A 20890-nucleotide genomic window follows, 5' to 3' on the forward strand; every position below is an offset into this window, starting at 1 on the left:
GTTTACATATGTGCAGGAACAAAGAAAATGACTACTTAGTAGTTTGAGAAAAATCGAGTTTGTTCAGAAATTAGAAGAGAAAATGTAGAAATAAAGTTTATTTTTTAGAATAAATATTTTACGATGCTACAAGATTTCCAAATTGGTTTTCAGGAGATATTTTTCTTTGTTCATCAAAAAAAACCTATGAAGGATAGCAAAACCTTTCAGCATGGGCCTGATCCTGCCTGTCTATGAGTCCAGGGAAAAATCCCTCCTGGCATTAAGTTCCCTGCATTGGTGTTGTACAGGGTTTTTTAATGCCAGTGGGATGCATATTTCCTTATATTATTTTAATATACTTTTTTCTGTTCTTAAGATAAAACATATTTCATTTATCCTTCTGTGAGTAAAACAACATTACAGTTGTTTTCAGAAAGATAAATAGTAATTGAGTCATAACTGCAGAAATGTTAGATTTGTTTTATAGTCACAGTGCTGTGTCTGTTTCTGGTTAATGAACCTATTAATTGTGCCATTATTTCTTAATAGAAAGTTATAATATTCTTACACTACACTGACATAAGGGAGTTATATTTTTAAATAAATTGTCATGAGAATTTTAAGCCTTGGATTGTGCCTATGGGTAAAACAGTTATGTTTATTACAGTGATTTATGTGAAAGTAAGGGGTCAGCTAAAAATGACTAGGATTCCCTGCTGCTAAAATGACAGGATAGCAGTAAATGCACCAGTGCTCCTGCTAAGGGTTCTTTCGTTTTCCTGTGGTAAATTACACTGCTTTGCAGGTATGACTAACAGCACCACAGGCCGCCGCTCTAATACAAGTCAGAGGGGAAAAAAAATAACCACCGCTGATTGTAAAAGCAAGAAGAACATCTTTGAATAAATTCCCAGCGGTGTGAATTTAGGACGTTTTATGCTGGCAACTCAATGGCAGAAAGGTTTAGCTCAGGTCGTGTGCTGGAAGTGCTCCCAGTGTAAAACGGCGTGTGCTGAAGGAGCAGTCTAATGGCTATAGACTAATCCCAATCAGCTAATTTGATCACTGTACTGTTCTAGAGGAAAAGGGGATTTAGATGCATTATTTTCCCAATATCATGTTCTTTTGATGTGAATAATGAAATAAATGTTTTTGCAATGTAATTTCTTTTGTCAATTCTTGAATGCAGAAACTAAAATGTAAATGCATTTTTTTGTTTATTTTTCACATATTTGCCAATTTTGTTTTCTACTTTTTTCATCTTAGTTTCCTATTAAATATACACATATAGCTGTTATTTCTCAAAGTGTGTACGTAGGCATAAGGACCCTCTGCAGTACTAGTACGAATTAATAAACCCATAGTAAAAAAATCATTAGTAGGTTTGATAATATTTTTAGTATTGTATGTTGATGGTCATAATTGTAGAGAAAACAGTATGTGTGTTCCCATCTTATCCAGATATTTTTTAGTCTTAGAAGAAAAACCCTTTAAGATGGGTCATAATTCATTTTGTCCACACTGCAGTCACATGTCTACATGTTGACTAAAGAAATCAAGGGTTTGCTGATTGTATCTAGATAGATAAACTTTATCCTTTAACATATCCTCCTTTCATTCAGCTCTTTACTATCTTCGACTAATCTACCCCTCTTCTTGCTTCCCTTTCCTAAATGGACTTATCCCCTCTTTTCTTCTCAATGCATTGGGCTTTTTCTTTCTGCTCCCTTTCTCTTCAGTGTTTTATAGACCCTTTCACTCTTTTCTTCTGTAAGCGCCCTTCTCTTTTATACATGCTAGATCAGTTTATACAACAAACCTTCCACGTCTTCCATGTCTTATAGTATAGGAAACTCCCAGGAACATCCACACAACTGCGTTGTGAGGGGAAAACAAGTTTAGGAGCTTCCATTGACAGATTAAATTGATTGATCTATCAAAACTTGAACATTTTTTTTTAATTGGATTCTCTGTTACTGTGGTTCTGTTAGTCAAGGTTAGTTTAACAAATAGACTTTTAAAATGCTTTGCAATTGCTCTTCCTGACAAAATTGATTGATTTACAAAATCTTTATTGTTTGTTGGTTGGTCTGTTTGTTTGTTTTAAAATCCTCAATATGGACTGTTATGTTCTGTGGATTTTTCGTACCTTTTAAGGATTCTTTTTATAGTAGTTAAACAAGTTGCTTGAGTTTAGATAAGTGAATCATTCTGTTCACATTAAGGTCTGAGAATTATGAAACGCAGGAAGTATTTAGAGAGGTTACAATTTTGAACATCAGAAGAGTCCTAAGTAGAAATGAGGACATGACTGTAGTCATACCTCTGTATTTTGGAGAACTCAGTCTGAGATGAGGCTGAACACTATGTCCAAATTATTCAGTTACCCTGACTAATTTGTTCTGCACTACTGTTTTTTTCTCTAACCTTGCTATACCTCCCACAACCATGAATGATGCTGGCCTAAGTATGCAATATCATCATGCCACTGCTGGTGGCACCAGGAAACCACTAATAAGAGCATAAATTTTAAAGTTCCTGGCTATAATTATATTAAAATCACATAAAATAATAAATTACCTTAGAAATAAAAAAATAAAAAAGTTTTGAAGGGTAGAATCACTTAACAAGACAGTTTTGTTTGCTATTCCTAAGAGGTTTTTCACAGAGGTCATCTACAAAAATAAATAAGCTGGTTATCAAATTTATGACTTGAAAACATAGGCAAGAAGGTTAAAATGATAGTGGTGAAAATTATTCCAAGAAGTCATTGACATCAGATTTGAAAAAATTAGTAATAAAAATAGCTTTTTATCTGGACTTCTAAAAGTTTTAAATGAACACACTTAATAGATGTTGAATTTCACTACAGGGTTTGAGACCATAAATTACAACCTCACATTCAAAAAAAAATTTTTAATTAATTTGCATTTCAGCATGTGAATAGGAAGCTTTCTTGATGAATAATAATTGCAAAATTATCAAACTGAGGAAATGTCTATCTGTTCAAAGGCATTAGAGAGAGCCAAATTTATTTTTCATGACTGTTACTATGTTACTGGTTGCAGGGATTTGCTATGTTTTTATACCAGTTCTAACCCCTTTGATACTAGGGATTGCATTAAACAAACACAGAACAGAATGCACAGTATTTGCCAGACCTGTCAAGATATTTTCAGCATTTTCATTTGCTTGTCTGTGTTACTTAGCATGTCAATAAAGTAATGTGCATTTTGTATTCCACCCCTATGGTTAATATAGTTTTATTTTTTTAGACAAAACCAGTCTTTTCAGAGACTGAAGAAGGCTCTGTTTTCCTGTTTGTATAAATGGCACTGAGCAAATTATCATTGCTACAAAAATAAAAAAATAAATATAAGAAACCTAAAAGTTTAAAAATTCTGAGTAATATGTTTTAAAACAAGCAATTGTTCTTTCTATTACAGATGAATGACATCATAGTCACAGTTAGAGATTCAAATCTGAAGCTGACACTTGCTTTTGGAATAGGCATGCACCATGCAGGTCTGCATGAAAGAGACAGGAAAACTGTGGAAGAATTGTTTGTGAACTGCAAAATCCAGGTACCTTGTGTTCTTTTTGAATCCTGATGTAATGAGTTTTACATGGAATTTTAAAAGTTGGCTTTTTGTTACATATACCTCATTAATCTTTCTTTTTGTCTTAGGTTCTTATTGCCACAAGCACATTAGCTTGGGGTGTAAATTTTCCAGCTCATTTAGTAATTGTTAAAGGAACAGAATACTATGATGGAAAAACAAGGCGTTACGTGGATTATCCCATTACAGGTACTTACATAAATTATGGAAATGTTCATATGCTGAAATGTATTTCAAGCATATGCAAATGATCTGAATTATTTAGTAACTGATCACTACTGAATTTGGAGAAAAACTAGGAGACATGAGGTTTCTTTGTTTAATGCAAGTTGTAAGACAACTCTTAAGATTTTATGCAATAATGAAAATGTTTCTGTTTTGCAAATCTTTTTTCATGCTAAATTCCTTTAATGTGTATCACCCAAATTAGAAATTAAACAATTAAAGAGACAATATAAAGCCATATCTAGTTAACTAGTTAATTGTATAAAAGGAACTTTTCAAACATGAATTTTTTTTTTCATTTTTTAAACCTTTTCTAAAGAGAAACAAATTTTTAACAGTAGACTTTGCCATGATTTGAAATGCAACAGTTGAATCACACATGTATGAGAAAATAAAATGTATACATAGTCACTTGGTAGTAAACTGAAAACCTTAACTGGCCTGGTATCTTCAGTGATATAAGGGAAACTTCAGAAATAAGCAGCTAAAATAAATATTTGAATTTTTAGCTTGACACAGGCTTTCGTTGCTTTCTGGCTCCGGTAAACTCCAGTTTTCATAAACTGTTCTCCAGTGTTTTCAACCAGCTTAAGAAAGTGAACTATGGAAGAACATTTTCAGAGTTCAGACAGGGAGAATATTTGTCTGGATGGTACTAAGTTTGAAGAATGAGGACAAGCTAAATTTATTCCAGGTTTCCTGTTCTGTTTTCCCTTTCTCTTTTCAGAAGAGAAAGTTTATTATTAAATATTCCTATATTACGCTAGTGATGTGTACATCTAAGGACAATCTAAATTGTATTTGTTAGGTAAATAGAGAGCTTGCACCTTTTTAGCCATACACTGTCTTTTCAGCAAGAGAAGTTTAGTAATGTAAAAAAGCTCAAACTGAAAATACTACAGGGGTTACTTCTCCAAGTAACCCATCATAGAGCTTAATTTAGTGGTTAGTGCTCTGCAGGAAACTTGGGATCAATTTCCAGACCAACTCTCTTGTTCAAAGATTCTGGTCTGACCTGGGATCTTAGCCATGCACACTTGTATTTTGTGACAGACTTTGGCTGATGTAGACTTAGTCAAAACAGTCTCTGCAGCAAAGTAGTATCGTGCTCACGCTGACTGGAAGAACGGTGGTGATTGGCTTTATTACTGAATGAGGAAAAGTGGTGAGGAAAGAAATCAATGGAAGTTTTAAATTTTATGTTGAATCTGTGGCACTGTCAGAAATCAGTAATAGAGAAAATAATATATTTAAAATATATACTCAATAAACAGGGCAGACTTACTATGCTGGTTTAGAAATCTGTTGTAAAAGTTCACACTTTCACTCTTTATTGCCTTTTTTAATTCAGGTAACTTTAACACTGGGTGTTGTTCAATTCCTGAATTTTCAGTAAGACTTTGGGCAGGGGAGGGGGTGGATGGAATACCACCATCTGTGATGGAAGCATTCAGATTTTGTTGTCTGCACTGCAACAGCAAATGCAGATTCCTTATTTTATGAAGAAACATGTGGTGTGGTTTGCCTAAAGCGTTTTTATTTTTAACTTTCTAGAGAATATTTATGCATCTGGAACTTCTGTGGATAGGTAGTACAGTTTTGCTGCAGCAATAAAATGAAAATGTAATTAATTTCTTTCTGAAATACTTCCAAAAGTTTCACAATACTGTCTTTAATGCTGCCCTCAAGTTATGCCTTCACTGTTCCGTCTTGGTATTACTTGGCTTCTCCCTACTGAAGTTACCTTTCTATGTCAGGAATGCATTTGGCTCCAAGGGAGCAGCTGAGGGCGGAATGAATCACTCTGGAGTGTTCAGCAATTTCAAAATAAGCAAGAAAGCTTCTTTGAGTGAAGTCAGAGGTTTTGGGGAGGGCTTTTTCTCTCTTAACAGTCATTTATTTAGTCAGCCAGTTGGATCATATTTAACATTTCAAGAGTTTAGTCCAGTGATTAAGAGCAGCCAAGCAACATATAGTCAGTAAAGAAAATATTGGGTTTGGATAATTACATAGTGAATATTGGCAAAAATAATTTCCTAAATCCATTTCCTTTATGGTATTATGCACAATTTAATTCACCACATAGAATAGCAAGTTGTTGTTTCATCACCCTCCTGTGCACATATATATTCAGAAGCAGCAGATTTAAACTAGTTTCATTTTACATCTTAATGTCACTCCTAAGCTAACAAAAGGAATAAACTGATAAAAAACATTGTTGTCTATACACAAGTCAGTACACAAGTGATTTTTTTTTTACTAGGAACCCACCATTGGACTGTCTGTTTCTTCTGTTTTGGTCAGTTGCTGTATCCCATTCTTTACTTTCTGGATTTTCCTTTCCCAACAGAGCTTTGGGCCAAATGCTTACAAACTCTTAACACAAAGAAATCTCAAAATGCCACATGTTGGGCAGGTATGATAGAACCCATAGGGAATACACAAAACATAAAAACTTTTAAACTAAATATGTAAAACTTATGAATTGCTTTCCATTGTTTCTTCTAAGTTAAATGCCAGTTGGAGATACAAGAAAGGATTCAGAGCTCTGTTGAATGAGACACAAAACAACCTATGCAGATGCACTTCTCAAATGATGAGAAGACGAACAAATAGATGATAAACATACTTATCCTTGTGGCCAGGTAGCAAGTTGAGCATGTTTTGCATAAACTAGTATTTTCAATGTTTATAGAAGTCATTAATTAGTATTTACAAATAATGATGTGTAGGTAGAGTGACTGAGACAGCTTTTAAATCTGTAATGTAGGGACAACATACAATACAAAACCATCTCTACTCCAGTGCTAATAACTCATATAACTTGTTTGAATGGTAAATATCATAGCGCTCAGTAATTAGAAATTGCCTATACTATTTTATCTCTAAAACACTCAAAACCTAGGAAATCATATCTAGCAAAAAAGCCTATATGAGGAACTTGTGCAAGTGTGAAGTCAAATATTTGAAAATTAGGAAATGATAGACAATTGTCATTGTAGCCTTCATGAGTTCTCTTACTCATCATCTTTAATTGCATGTGATAAAATGAGGGATGGATGTGGAATGGAAGGAGAGTAGAGGCAATTTATATTAGGTGTAAGCTTGGATTCTGTTGCAATGGGTGGTCTTTAAGTATACAAGAAGATTGCCTCTGACAGAAAGTTCATCATAACTTTATCTGAGATGGAAAAAAAAAATTAGAAGTGTCAAAGCCAATAGGGCATGCAAGGACAAAGTAATGTAAAAAACCTGTATTGTGCATTATACAGACATAAATACATTTATTTATACATCCAAACAAATATTTGGTTTAAACATTATTGTCTCTTTGGCAGATGTGCTTCAGATGATGGGGCGTGCCGGCAGACCACAGTTCGATGACCAAGGAAAAGCCGTCATTCTAGTCCATGATATTAAGAAAGACTTCTACAAAAAATTCCTTTATGAACCTTTCCCAGTGGAATCAAGGTAAAGATAAAGCAATCAGAAAAGCTGATCAAACAATAAACAGTATTATAAACGAGGGATAGAGGAAAGGGAAACAAAATTCCTGTGCTGGATAAGTCCTAAATACTGGGGTCAAGAGGAAGACAATTAAAAAAAAAGAAATTACCCATTTTTACATAGAAAAATCCTTTTTCCATGAGTTTTGAAGCACTGCTGAGCTCATCAGTCCATTCCCAGATAATACCACAACTGCCTGTCTGTTTCTGGGTGTTGTCTCAGACACATGAAAGCACAAACTATTCTTCAAGGGCAGTGTTTAGGACAGCTATCCACAATCCTCAGAGCCCTCTTTGAAATTCCATGATCAGTTACTAATAGGAGAAAACCAAGGTGAGTTTCTAGCACTTTTTACCTAGAATATTTGTATCATTATAGATACCACATTCTTGAGTATCTCAAAAGTTCAAAAACTCTACATGGTGTAAACTCTTGCTAATACAGTTTTAACATATCTTTCCCTATAAAATTGCAATATTTTTGTCAGAAATGTAGAAACAGCACATTTTTGCAGCCTCTTGGAACCTAGTTGATGCAAAGTTTGCTGTCCAGCATAATGTAATTTTTGCCCTGGTTTTGATATTTTTAATATACTTACTTGTTCAATGAGAAGCCCAACTAGTTATGTTGGTCTCCTGTAGAGGAACCTTTCATGGAGCAATGCTCAGACATCTAATAAAGCATGAACATTACTGAAAGCTTTTCTCAGTGATGAAAAATTCACAGTATTGTTCTCCTGAGGAAACTTTATCCCTCAACATAAGTGATAATGGGACCTCTATCTGCTCAGGAAATTTGTTGGAGTTTGAGAGTGCAGTCCACCTTTGAAATGTTGTTGAAATCGGCTGGTGTATTTGTAAGTTAATTTCTGTGGTGCACAGACAGACATAAAATTTTTACAAACAAAGAATGTGGAAACATATACTTCATTTCCTTAGGAAACCACACTTTTTTTAACATAGAAATTGCACAAAACACTAGCAGTTGAACTTCTTCAAAATGATAGCTAATAAGTGGAAAGAGTGGTGTGATTAAAATGTTGATGATATATCCAGACTGCATGGCATTAGCATAAACTAAGAAATATCTCTATTCCTTGGGAAGTGCTGTTTCTAAAGAAAGAAATCATATCTTCAATATAACAGTAGTAATCACACCTTTGTTCATGTTTGGAAGACTTTAAATATTCTATGCCACTAGTAGCTTCATTTGTCCGTATATATTTACTTTTTAGTTCTGATATATTCCATATTTTATTATAAAAAAAGAATCTTTGATAAATTTGCAGATGAAGAGTCACATATTAATAACAATCTTATTAAGTTCTTTGTAGGTTGTGAACCAATTAACTTAGGTTTGTCTTGGTCTGTTTTATGATCAAGTATTTGAAATAAGAGGCTTCATATCTTCAAAGAGAAACTGGTTGGGGTTTTTTGGGGGGTTGTTAGTTTTGGAATGCTTTCCCATCTGTTTTACCAAAGAGTAGATTTATCAGCTTTGTGTAGTATTTCCTATTTGTAAAAGTAAACTTCATATTTTTTTAATTAACGTTTTTTCTAAAAGCCATTGTTTACGTATGAGTTGTAAGACTTGAGTACTCAACTCATAACAGTCCTTGTGCTCTCCCTGATCATGGGCCTGAAACACAGCACATTACAAACAAAAAAAAAACCAGAATTCCATTATTGTGGAATAGCTGTTGAATCGTCTGTCCAGTTTCTGTTGGACAATCTGTGTTAGAATGTCTGCAGTTCTGCCGCTTAGAAGCAGGCAGTCACCAGTACAGAGCAGTAAAACAGCTACTCATGCCAAATTATTCTTTACTTTTAGCAACAGGAAAAGAACATTGGGAGAAGAAAGATATAATACAAGAAAAATTAGGTTGAACCTTAAGGATATTTGCTATTGTCTGATTGAACTCTAGCCAGGCATGATCTCATTAGATACCCTAATGGAGGTCTTTGTTCTGTTTAATGACTATTTTATTTTTTAAAAATCATTTTAAACTGCTTCTACTATTCTGTTTCTGAGTTTAAAATCTTTCTGGGTAAAAGTAGCTGCTCTTCTTTTCCTTTTTTTTTGTGTTTTTTACATTGCATGAAGATGAGGCAAAATCTGGGGGAAGCAGTTTTGATGTATTTTTAATAGCCCTGAAGTATTTGTCAAGTATTAGCTAAGATATTGCCACTGTTTCATTTCCTGTTTGTCTTTCCATATGATTCTCCATTGGATTAAATCAGCATGATCATATGGTCAACATACAATATTCAGGAGTTACCACTGAGTAGCTCCATCTGAATATGTGCCATGAATGACTTAAACTTGTGCATGCTTGGTCCAATCAAAAAATAATTTATGCTTCATTCCACTATCATGTAAAGAAGATGACTGGCCTTGCAATTACATTCCCCTCTTCTCTTTTACTGGAAGATAAATATATAATATTTTCAGATTAAAAGTAATAAACCTTTTAATGGACAACTCTACAAAATATATTACCTGTCTTTGTGATTGTAAAGTCAGCTGAATCCTTTTGCTTCCTGTTCTTCAGCTTGTTAGAGGTGCTGGCTGACCACTTGAATGCTGAAATTGCTGCTGGAACTATTACATCTAAGCAGGATGCAATGGATTATATCACCTGGACTTATTTCTTCCGTCGACTTATAATGAACCCATCGTGAGTATACAATATAAGTGCAATTTAATCTCAAGGTAACTTGAGGTTAGAGTTGATCCAAAGGTGATCCATCGGCTGTTGGAGCCTAGAATATCTAGCAGTCTTCAGTGTAGGAGCATTACTGGCCCACATGTGGATTAAAACTCATGTGCACATTTTTTTTATAATTTTTTCTCTAAATATAAATGCATTTTTTGGCAGATAACTTTACCACTTAGTTACAACAATAAAATAGCCTTATTGAGAGGGCTACATCAGCATCCCTAAAATAAATTTCCAGGTTATCACATTCCTTCAGATGCTGTATTTATAATCCAATACTTTTTTTTCAGCTACCACATTGATATGTTCTGCCTAGTTTTCTTTAGAAAATTTATTAAGACTTGGACTTTCCTAATAAATGAGAGAATAACTATCAGCTGTTCCTCTGTGATAGTTTTCTTTCATTAGGGTATCCTGGTGAAACCATGTGTGCAATATTTTCGGTGATTGCTATCATCCTGCCTAGCTCCAGCTGGTATGCAGATCGTTCTGAGCTGTTCCGATATAGTCTGCCTTTGCCATGACGCTGTTTTGGGTAAATGGTATGTTACCTGTCATGTGATCATTCACCCACTAAAATAATGTGGCAAATAAAGAATTAACCATTTAGATCACTAAGTATGTCTTGATGTACTCCAGCATGTTGCATTGGCAGGATAGCAATGGATATTGAGGTTTTTAATGAAATTGGAGTCCTGCATTGGAACGCCACACATGCAGGTTGGAACAGTTGACAAGTTGACAAGTTGAACTGATTTATCCACACAGGTACTCAGCATTCCTTCTGTATTTAGGGATGCAGGGAGAAAAATTAAGGATATTAATTACTCTGTCAAAGAGCTCATTTCTAGACGCCAAGCAGAAATGTAATGGACGTGCATGCATTCCATTCTTTGTCATGATAATAGTATTAAATTTCATCCAAAGTTACTAAACTTAGTCGTTTTCCTGGACCTACTATCTGTGGTATTTTCAGACCTCCTGAAAGCCAAGCAAGCAGTTCCAGCATGGTCAGTGTTTGAATGAGATACATCCAAGGAAAACGGAAGAGTTTTACAGAGACATCAGTGATTGTTGAGATAACTCTGAATAAGTTGCATTATGGTAATGGGGTTTAGTGTGCCATAAAAGAGCATATGAAATGATTGATATTACCAAACAAAAACTATTTGTGGCCCTTAGTAATCCAAAGATTTTAGGTTTAATTTTTTCAAAAGAGTAGGAGTGCAATTGCTGATTTTTGGTTTAGATGGTTATGCGATACCCATTCCTTGTCACTTCATAGAAGTCTTCTTTATCATGTCCTGCTCCAAAGCAATTTTGTTGACTTTCTCTCCACTGCAAAACAAGAACTATTTTTCAGACAGCAGGTGATTGTACCTTAGTGGTGGATAATTCCCATATGCATGATTAGTAAATTGCCTTGGGATTCATTGGCATAAAAGTCATTGCATGTGATGCTGTAAATCCCCAAAATAATGGGCTTAGATAATATGCAGAAGATTTATATTCTCGTTTATTGCCGGTTTTAGCTACTTGTATATTAAAGCTGCATAAACAAATGTAGCATCATCCTATTCCAATCCAGTATCATAAAATGCCTTACTGAATGCCTACAATTTGTACTATTGAAGTAATGGTAATCTACCTTGGTTGTGAAATAGAGATCCAAGGATCTTTTTCCTCTCAGTATCCAGGTTTCTTCTAAACATGAAGTCATCATGAAAGTTTTTCTGGCAAACTTGAGATAATTTGTTAAACTTGTAATTATGGTTGTTTTAATGGTGTTGAAAATCTTTGCATGTTAAAATACTCCTTTTCATCAAACCATTTTAATTTTCTTGTTTGATGAACTCCTGCTTCTCAAAATCTATGGAATGGGTTTTAACTGTCTAGGTAAGAAGAGTAATTGAGCTGTTGATTTGGGGAAGTAGAGTAGCTGAATGCTGGTTTTGCTGAGAGGCATGACGACTAGTCATGCTCATCCTGTTCAGGAGATGACATGTGAATGACAGGGGTGGTCCAAATGAAATGTTTATCAAAGTGTCTCAGTCTCCATATCCAGAGTTTCTTCCCTGTTCTTCGCTTCCCTCAAAACAGTTAATCCTAAATGCAGAGCTTTTTGAATTTGCATGTTAAGTCACAGTTTCTGTACTACTTCAGTCAAGTAGTACAACATGTACTCCTTTCCACGTAGAGCTGTAGTCGCTATGTTCTTTACTTACTCAAGGTCATACCAGGCAGATCAGCAAAGTGCCCTGCTCTTTGCAAGGGGCTACTTTGACAGGTTCATCTATCTCCATTCCTTGGCTGAAATGCCTTGGTTATTTCGTTCTTTTACCCTTATAGAAGATTATAATTGCAACGTTCTACAAAAGAGAAATGGCTATGGGAAACGTTTTCTGTAAATCAGGTTATGATATTTTCCAGATACGTGTGCAGTAAAAGAGAAATAGAAATTTACAACATATGTAAAGTTAAGCAGAATCAGCTTTCATTTGGAAAGTTAATTTTTAGATATCCTGAGAGCACATATCATATCACATCTCTATCAAAATGTGTGTGGCTATTTATGTATTTATATGTGAGAGTGCATCTGTGTACATGTGCACGCTTACAAAATCAGAATGTAAATTCCTTGTGAAAACCTGAAAAAACATATTTTATTATTTCATTCTGAGATGTATTATTAAGGGGATTTTTTCACTTGGTATCAGTTTTGCGAAGTTTTTTTGGAGTGAATGAATAAAACAGCATAAATTATAATCTCAGATTGATGCCCTTATCATCATACACTTATGTTTTACTTAAAATTTCGTTTTCTCATTATGGTTAGCTGAGCATGTGAATAAAACATTTGAATACAGATTATGGTTATCTATTGGTCCAATATACTTTCTGCTATTATGATGACAGGTAATATCATGGTAAAAGTCAGTCAGAATGGAATACCTGTATGTTTTGGTGACAAAATCAGTTATTCAGAATTTTAGGGTTAATTTGGAATGGTGTCAGAAGGAAGATTACTGCAGGAAGTTAAATTGGCTAAGATTAAGAGATAAAATGGAAAAGTTTGACAGTAGCTAAACTAACAGAAGCTAGAATGTGCAAGTATGTTGCACTGCAGTGATTACTAATATCCATATTATGGTAAACAGATATTTCACAAAAGGCTTTGCAAAAGGGCTCTGCCTTTTACAATGACATTTAGACCTATATGCATGTACTGATACCTATGCATGTATATATATTTAATAAAAAAACAGCTATAAGCATTATTATGAATTTCATAACAAGAGTTTGTTCTCTGGAATTATTACAATCACAGTGATGTGAAAAGTACAGGAATGTAGTTCACAGGAATGTTTTACCAAATATTCAGACAAATAAAGATTTGCTGAGTCTGTCAGACAGAGAAGCCCCAGGCTGCTGAGCATTTGAGCCACCTTCTGCTTCCCAGTCTGCTGCAATCTTACAAAGCTGAGGACCCCGCATCTCCCCATTCAGAAAGCAAATTCACATAATTGTCTTCCTACTCTTGGATATGATTTACCTATACAAATTATCTGTTGGAATATATGATAGGAAAAAGAAAAATTTTACCAATATGTGAGCAGATTCATGTGCGCCTATTACTTCTCATTTCTCGTGAATGTATCTTGGGAGATAAACTGTCTTGCAAACGTTATAATTAGAAGCACTGATGTGGGGGCAAACATCTTGCTGATGTCAGAGAAATTGGACTTGTTCTTCTTAAATGACCACAATATACCACAATGACCACAGTATACTAAAAGCTGTTAAAGACAGCAATGTATCTGCTTCCCCTACCTGGCATGCACAAATATATGGGTGCAAGAAAACATGATAGAAATAAAATACAGGATGACATTAGTGTCTGCAGCATTTGTGCACTCTGTAATGCATTTTTGCAAGCCAGTCACAGAATCCTGAGTCAGTCAGTAATGCCGTAACAACAGAAGTGAGTTGGTACATCGAGTCATATCTCTCTGGCTATGAAGGTTCATCAGTTGTGCCATATTCTCTGTACCATTTCCATGGTGCTGTTTGAAGGTGGCAGCTGCTGAAGCTGATGAAAATAAGTATAAATGATGACTGCGGTAAAGGGACCTAGAAAAAAATTACTGTCTATGCTCCCCCATACTTGTTCATAACAAAATTCTGCTTTCAGAACTGTAAAATCTCAAAAAGCACACTTTCTTGCTATCAAGTGAATGCTGTGGATTCACTATTCTGCGCTTTTGTTTCAAAAGACCTACTGACTAGCAAGTTTCTTCTTTAATATTTTTGGCTGACTCTTGTCACCAATTTTCATTATGTGTGTCACTATTACCACCGTATAATCTGAACATAAAAAACATTGTGCTGTAACAAATGACTCCACAGCATTGACAGTTATAGCAGGACCATTTCAAGGCTGATGAAAAATTTCCCAGAGAGATCTCAGGTCAGGTTTACATAAGCTAAACAGGAAATGATTGCCACCATTCACATTAAATCCTAAATGTTTTGTGTAACTTCATCTACATTTTATGTTCCTGCACGTCTCTCTGTCTCTCTCAGCTGATGAAATTCCACACTTCCTTAGATTAGAGAAATAAGTTCATGTTTCACAGTTTGTTGTGCTTGCTAAGCTCTACAAGGTTTTGGAATTTAAAATATGTTATTTAATAGACAATAAAAAGTTCCTTCAGATTTTGATTGTTTAAATTTTACATACTTTGTAAATTTTTATGATACCTAAGGGTTTGTTACTGCTTTTTCCCTATAGACTACTAATGGAAGTTAGCCTGTCTAGCCCATGTGCTAGATGCTGTTAGGATAAAACTGCCTTTGACTTTCACACCTCTCAGGGGACGAGTAATTGTTGTGTTCAAACAGCCTGTAATTGTGATCCCGCTGGCTTTCTCAGTACGCTTCTGGCTATTAGAATCATTAAACAACTCAGCACCTGTTAACAGCATTGTAAATATTCAACCCTGCTTGTGTGCAGGTTGAGTCCAATATAGGAGAAGGCTTACAGAGCCCAGCCTCATAAATTAGAGCTTCTGACAAGTCAATTATTGTGAAACTGGGCTTCACTGTGAAATAAATGAAATGGTGTGCTGATAAAAAGGTAGGCTGTCTGTTTATAGCAAAGGGGAAATAATGACTAGATGATTCAATGCAGTGAGCATGAAACTGCATTGTTTTTATTCTTTATCTGTAATTAAATAGTTAGGCAATATTGCTTCATAGAGGAACTCACGTATTATGCAGTTTTTATACTTGGAGCATACCAGCATGCGGACTTCAACTTGCATTTATTCCTGAGCATCGAAATCTAATGTCATGATACCTCTATTTTCACTAATGATTATACCACAGTCTTTCAAGATGAATGGCTTTGATTTTTATTAGGGGAAAATGTGCTGAATGACCAAGAAGCTCCTGTGGGTGTGCTCAAAATTATATCTGCCTCATTACAGATAGTAGTTAAAACATACTGGTACCACTTCATTCAAGATTACAAACCATTTAAAATTTTTCTTTACATTGTTTTATTTCCACTAAGCATCTAGATATTTACTCCTTTGACAAAAAATTACCAAGAAGCAGCAAATTTAAAATTCACAAAAAAATTTTAAGGATGCTATAAATTCCTTTATGGTTATACCTTCAGTATGAAATACTGCAAATTAGGCAGAGCACAAGAGCACAGAGCTGTTTGAATTGGTGTCTTAAATTACAGACTCAGAAAAGAATTTCAGTGTATTGCCCATGTTCCTTTTTTTGTTTTATCAGTATTCATCATCAATGTTATGGTACTCAAATAAATGTGCTGAAATTATATGGTGGGAGTCTGAATACCATGACAAGAAAGTGCCTTAATTATAAGCATTTCAGAAGTGTTCAATTTAGAGAGAAATAAAAATGAATCATTTGTGGTTTAGGAGTATAAAATAGCAAATTTTTTTCACATCCTTAAGCAACTTATTTAGCTAATTTGCTCGATTATTTTGAGAAAGTAAAAAAAACTTTACAAAGTAATTTCTGCCAATAACCAGAAAATAAATGTGATCGGTGATGTCAGGCAGATAAAATGGGCAGATAGAAATTGTGACCATTTTGTATTATCACTATATTGCTTAAGTAAATTTAAAAGGAGACTCATGAAATCTATGTTGCATCAAAAACACCATTAGATTAATTTTTCTACAGATGAATTTTCTTTGTGTGAGGCTGATATTATGTGGGTGTCTACTATATGAAATGTTTTAGTCAATACAAATATTTCTGTTAGTTTGGTTTGATTTTGGGCAATAGCTGTGTTACAAGTATTTCAGATCAGCTCAGCATGAACCCATATAAAATGTCACAGAGTTGAATACCCCACTGCCATGTATCTATGCTTTGTTGTTGTCTCATGTAGCTGGCTGTTATCAGAACACATTTTTTAAATCTTTTTCTTGTGGTAGTACTGGTTTACTCCAACTTTACCCAATTATAAGTGGACATTCAAATCTTCAAAGAATTAGTCCCATATTTTGGGATTAATAGCAAGAGGAATAAAATCTGGAATTTACAATACTGCTATTTAGCATTCAGGCTTTCTTTGGTTATGCTACTGCTATTTAAGGAGATGTATGGTTAAAAACTTTTTTTAAGAAAATAATAATGCAAATCTGATTATTTAAATTAAGCAGTTATATAAGGATGTTTGTAGTTTATAAAAATGTAATTCTATCTTTTGAAAGTTGCAAACAGCAGCATTACAGTAAATGATACAGAGTTTAGCTCAGAGAATGGGATTCATCTGCCCAAATACAGCATCAACAACTGAACTGGTTGTCTGAAGTTCTTTTTCTTTCCTCACTGATTACAGTGCGCCTCATCCTAAAGCAGAATTTTAAAATACTTCAGATGAATAGCATTCTGCAAGTACACATTTCTTTCCAGTGGCAGTGAAAGGAGTTTAAAAAACTAACTCAGGTGCAGCTGTAACTTTGTAAAATTGGCTAAAATGAACCTCAGCACACTGTTTTGCAGCCTGTTGTTCACCTGCACAAAATAGCATTGAAAGAACCTACTCTCTGTTGCAGTGGGGTTATTTCAAATGGGAGTGCTGAGTACATTGTAACAGTAGGAAATTTTAGTAAAGCAGCCAGGTAGAACAGAGGATCATCTTTCATCATTGCACTGAGCTCAGTAGACTTTTTCTGCCATAGTATTTGACAGAATTAAATGGGCAAGGGCTACCTTTTTTATTCTGCTTTTTAACAATTCCGTAGATCATCACATTTTATGTTTGTTTTAATTCTGCTTTGAAATTGCATGATTTAATTGCTCTGCTTAAATTCAAAATTTTAAAACTTTCTAAGCATGCTCCGTTTTTCTTTATTACTCACTGAACTTAATTGTTACTTTCTGATCTGGTGCCTTTGCTGAATCTAGGGACACAAGTTCTTACTGCATTTTTATCTGGCGTAGAAGTTCTCACTGAAATTATGTTGGTTTATATGAGTAAAATAATACACCTCAAGTTCTACATTTAAGGAGTGCAAACTTCAGTCACTGTGTCTTTTTTATATACTAACATGAAAAAAGTATATTTTGGCACACTTTATAAACATTTTTCCTTCATACAGAGAACCAAGAGCCATTGTGACTATATATATATAGTGACCCAAACATTTTATCTGACAGTGAACATGTGAAGTAACTGCATTAAAAAATACTTTATTCTTTTTTTTAGCAACTCTAAATTTGAGAATAAATAAAATGTCACAGAAATATAACAACACCAACATTTGGATTGGTATAGGTTTACTTTTTCAAGAAATGTCACTATATGCCTAGTTTTTACTTTCAGAGTTGCAGGATGTAAGGAGAGTTGCTCTCCTGGGTGGGTTTTCTTCCTTTATCTTGATGTTAAAATACTTGTGTTAATATTGCTTGTTTACTTTCATGCTTATCAGGAAAGTGTACTTATGAAATCAGGAAAATTTTCCCACTAACTAAATAGAGCCAGTTCAGTTCTGTTTGTATCAACCTTTCTATTAATGGATGGAGAAATTGCCATCTTTCCATATGTACATGTTTGTCTTATGTTGGTTACTCCCACAAACTGTTTAAGAATCATGGATTTCTTGTTAGTCTTTATAAAGGACTGTGTTTAATTGTTTAATGTGGATGTTTGCTGTTCCATGTGTATATTGTAGAAGCCTTGTAAGTTTTCTTAGAAGGCATTGTTGTTAAAAATCTTCAGACTGTAAAAAATATTCATGTAATCCATCTTCTCTCATTTTATCTAGTTACTATAACTTGGATGATGTGAGCCATGACACTATGAATAAGTACCTCTCGAACCTTGTTGAGAAATCCCTGTTTGATTTGGAAGGCTCCTACTGTATTGAAGTTGGGGAGGTAAGATTAATCTGTGCCTTACAAGGTTCAGTAGGATACACGCTCCTAAAAGTTCTGAACAGCAAGATATTTACTCTTTGATGTGAGATGTTAGAGTTTGTCTGTGGAGCTCTTTGTAAGACTTATATTGAAAACTGTTGCAGCTAAATTATGATGCTAAATTGTTTCTGGTGTTCTCTCTTAAAAGTAGCCTGAGCATGTTTCACAGTTATGTAGGAACACGTTATATTGAACCACTGGGAACTCTGATTCTTCTTCTAACAGGATAATCGCAGCATTGAGCCCCTGACTTACGGCCGTATTGCCTCCTATTACTATTTGAAGCATCCAACTATTGGGATGTTCAAGGATCAGTTGAAACCTGAAAGCAATATTGAAGAATTGCTCTTAATTCTGACAGTAAGTGCTGATATTTTCTTAAAGATACATATTGTTTACTCTTAAAAACACAAGTATATGAAAAAACACACAAATGAAAGAAAAGCCTTTCTTCAGTGATCTATAATTTTTTTTTATTGTTTTGAGAAATATACCTGAATCATTTTTGATGTTTCAACTGTTTCATTTTATCAGTACATCAAAATTACTGTATACACCTGTTTCTCTTCTTATGTCCCTTTAGAATGTTCAGGATCTATACAAATCTGATATTTGTCTTTTCTAAGTTGGGTATAATACTAAAATGCCAGAGTAATGACTGCTCACACTAAATCTGTAGCGGGACCATCACTTTGTCTTGGGACAATCTGGAAGATACAGCAGCTCTAGGAAGTATAGGAAACATATGGGAAACACCTCTTCCCTAAAATGTCTGCTTCTTCTTCTCGCAGCCACCTCCTGATCCTTGAGGCCATAACCTGCAATAACAGCATCTCTCACAGTTAGTCTAGAGACTGTTTAACAGAGAACTACAGTGCAAAGCCAAAGACACTGTGCATGATGCACTGTGTTAGTATTACATCCTCACCATAAAAGAATCAGGATTTACTCCATTTTTATTTTTAAGTACTTAAGTAGTTACAACTACATATTTTCCTTTTTCGAAATGGTGTAACTCTGCTTGTACAAACATTTCAAAACAAAAGGTACCTGAATATTATCCAGAAAAACTTATTTCTGCTCCCGTATGAGTATAGTCTCTGTTACATTATATACATTATACAAGTGACCCAAATTCAGTAATATTCTGATTTCTAAGCGTTAGCTTCAGAATTTAGAGTCCCATCTTACAGTATTTATGTATGTTACTTTTATATTCATTATTGTTTTGGCATGCTGCCAAAACTTCTCTGAGGAGAAATACAAGAAGAAAAGTTAAAATAGTGCTATTCAACAGTTTACAACTCAACAAAACCTGATTAGCATTTTATGATACTAGGAAAACCACTTTTCTAGTACAGAGACTTTTCTTCCTGATAAATTTAAAGCACCTGCTACAAACATTCGGAGTGTTACAGCTCAGAAATAAAGGCCACAATAATCTTTTATAATGGAAACTGTTACACAGCCTAAATAGGGGAATTGCTGTCACTGACCCTGCAGTATCTGTTGTTCTGCTGTCAGAAAACATTGCAATTATATTAAATGCAATTCAGTGCATTCAGCTGAATTTGAAATGGTAATCATCAACAATACCTAGATATGCTGTATGTAAAATAACTGAAATTTTAGGAAGAAATGCCCACATGTGAACAGAAGTTAAATAATACAGTGTTGAGTGTTCAAGAAGAGAGCTGTACTCCAGCTGCTATCTCTTTAAAATCTCCTCTCTAGTGAAAATTTTCTGCACCTAGAAGTGTCAGGATTTTTTTTTTTTTTTTTCAGAAAAATTTGGGTAAGGAAAGTATGAGAATATTATCAGAGACAGCATTTCGTAATGCTGCCTTAGCTGATGAGCAGGATGTGGAAGAGGAATGATGGAAGAACCAAGTGCTGTCTGTCTTAAGTCAGGGCTCCTCATCTATTTGAACTGTGTGAATACATGAGTCACAAAAGTAATTTGCAAATATTTCTGTTGTAGATGCAACTTAGGACCCTAATGTTGGGCAGAGATTGTAAAATTGTAAATTCATTAATCTTGCTTTTATTTTTTCTAATTTTTTTTTTCCTGAAAATACAGTTTTGTAAGTTATCCATTTACAATCTCAAGAGGAATAGGAGTTAAAATAAAATTGCTTAGGGGTCAAAATGTGCCACATGTATCAATTTTAAAGATGAAAAGGATGTACGAGTGCTAGATGCCATTAGAGCTGCCAGTTCTTGCTTACTTTTTATGTAGATGTTGATTTTCATAATTAGTAGTGAAACTACTATTTTGTCTTGTTGAAGGTGTAAATTGAAAGGGTTTTTTTCAGTCTGATGTAGTGTTGAAAAGAAGTGCCATTTCAACAGTTATGGCCAAGGGTTTTTT

At 34.4% G+C, this 20890-nt stretch overlaps 1 protein-coding gene across 3 annotated transcripts in view; it reads left to right on the forward strand.

Annotated features, from left to right (window-relative positions):
- ASCC3 (activating signal cointegrator 1 complex subunit 3) overlaps positions 1-20890 on the forward strand; it is a 252669-nt gene that overhangs the window by 193784 nt on the left and 37995 nt on the right. For all 3 annotated transcript variants that reach the window (XM_010403548.4, XM_039568654.1, XM_039568655.1), the window contains exons 31-36: positions 3429-3566; positions 3671-3791; positions 7166-7298; positions 9886-10011; positions 18369-18480; positions 18745-18879. In XM_010403548.4, the coding sequence (XP_010401850.2) occupies positions 3429-3566; positions 3671-3791; positions 7166-7298; positions 9886-10011; positions 18369-18480; positions 18745-18879 (765 nt within the window). The remainder of the gene's footprint in view (positions 1-3428; positions 3567-3670; positions 3792-7165; positions 7299-9885; positions 10012-18368; positions 18481-18744; positions 18880-20890) is intronic.

This window comes from Corvus cornix, chromosome 3 (assembly GCF_000738735.6).
Source record: "Corvus cornix cornix isolate S_Up_H32 chromosome 3, ASM73873v5, whole genome shotgun sequence".
Taxonomy (NCBI): Eukaryota; Metazoa; Chordata; class Aves; order Passeriformes; family Corvidae; genus Corvus; species Corvus cornix.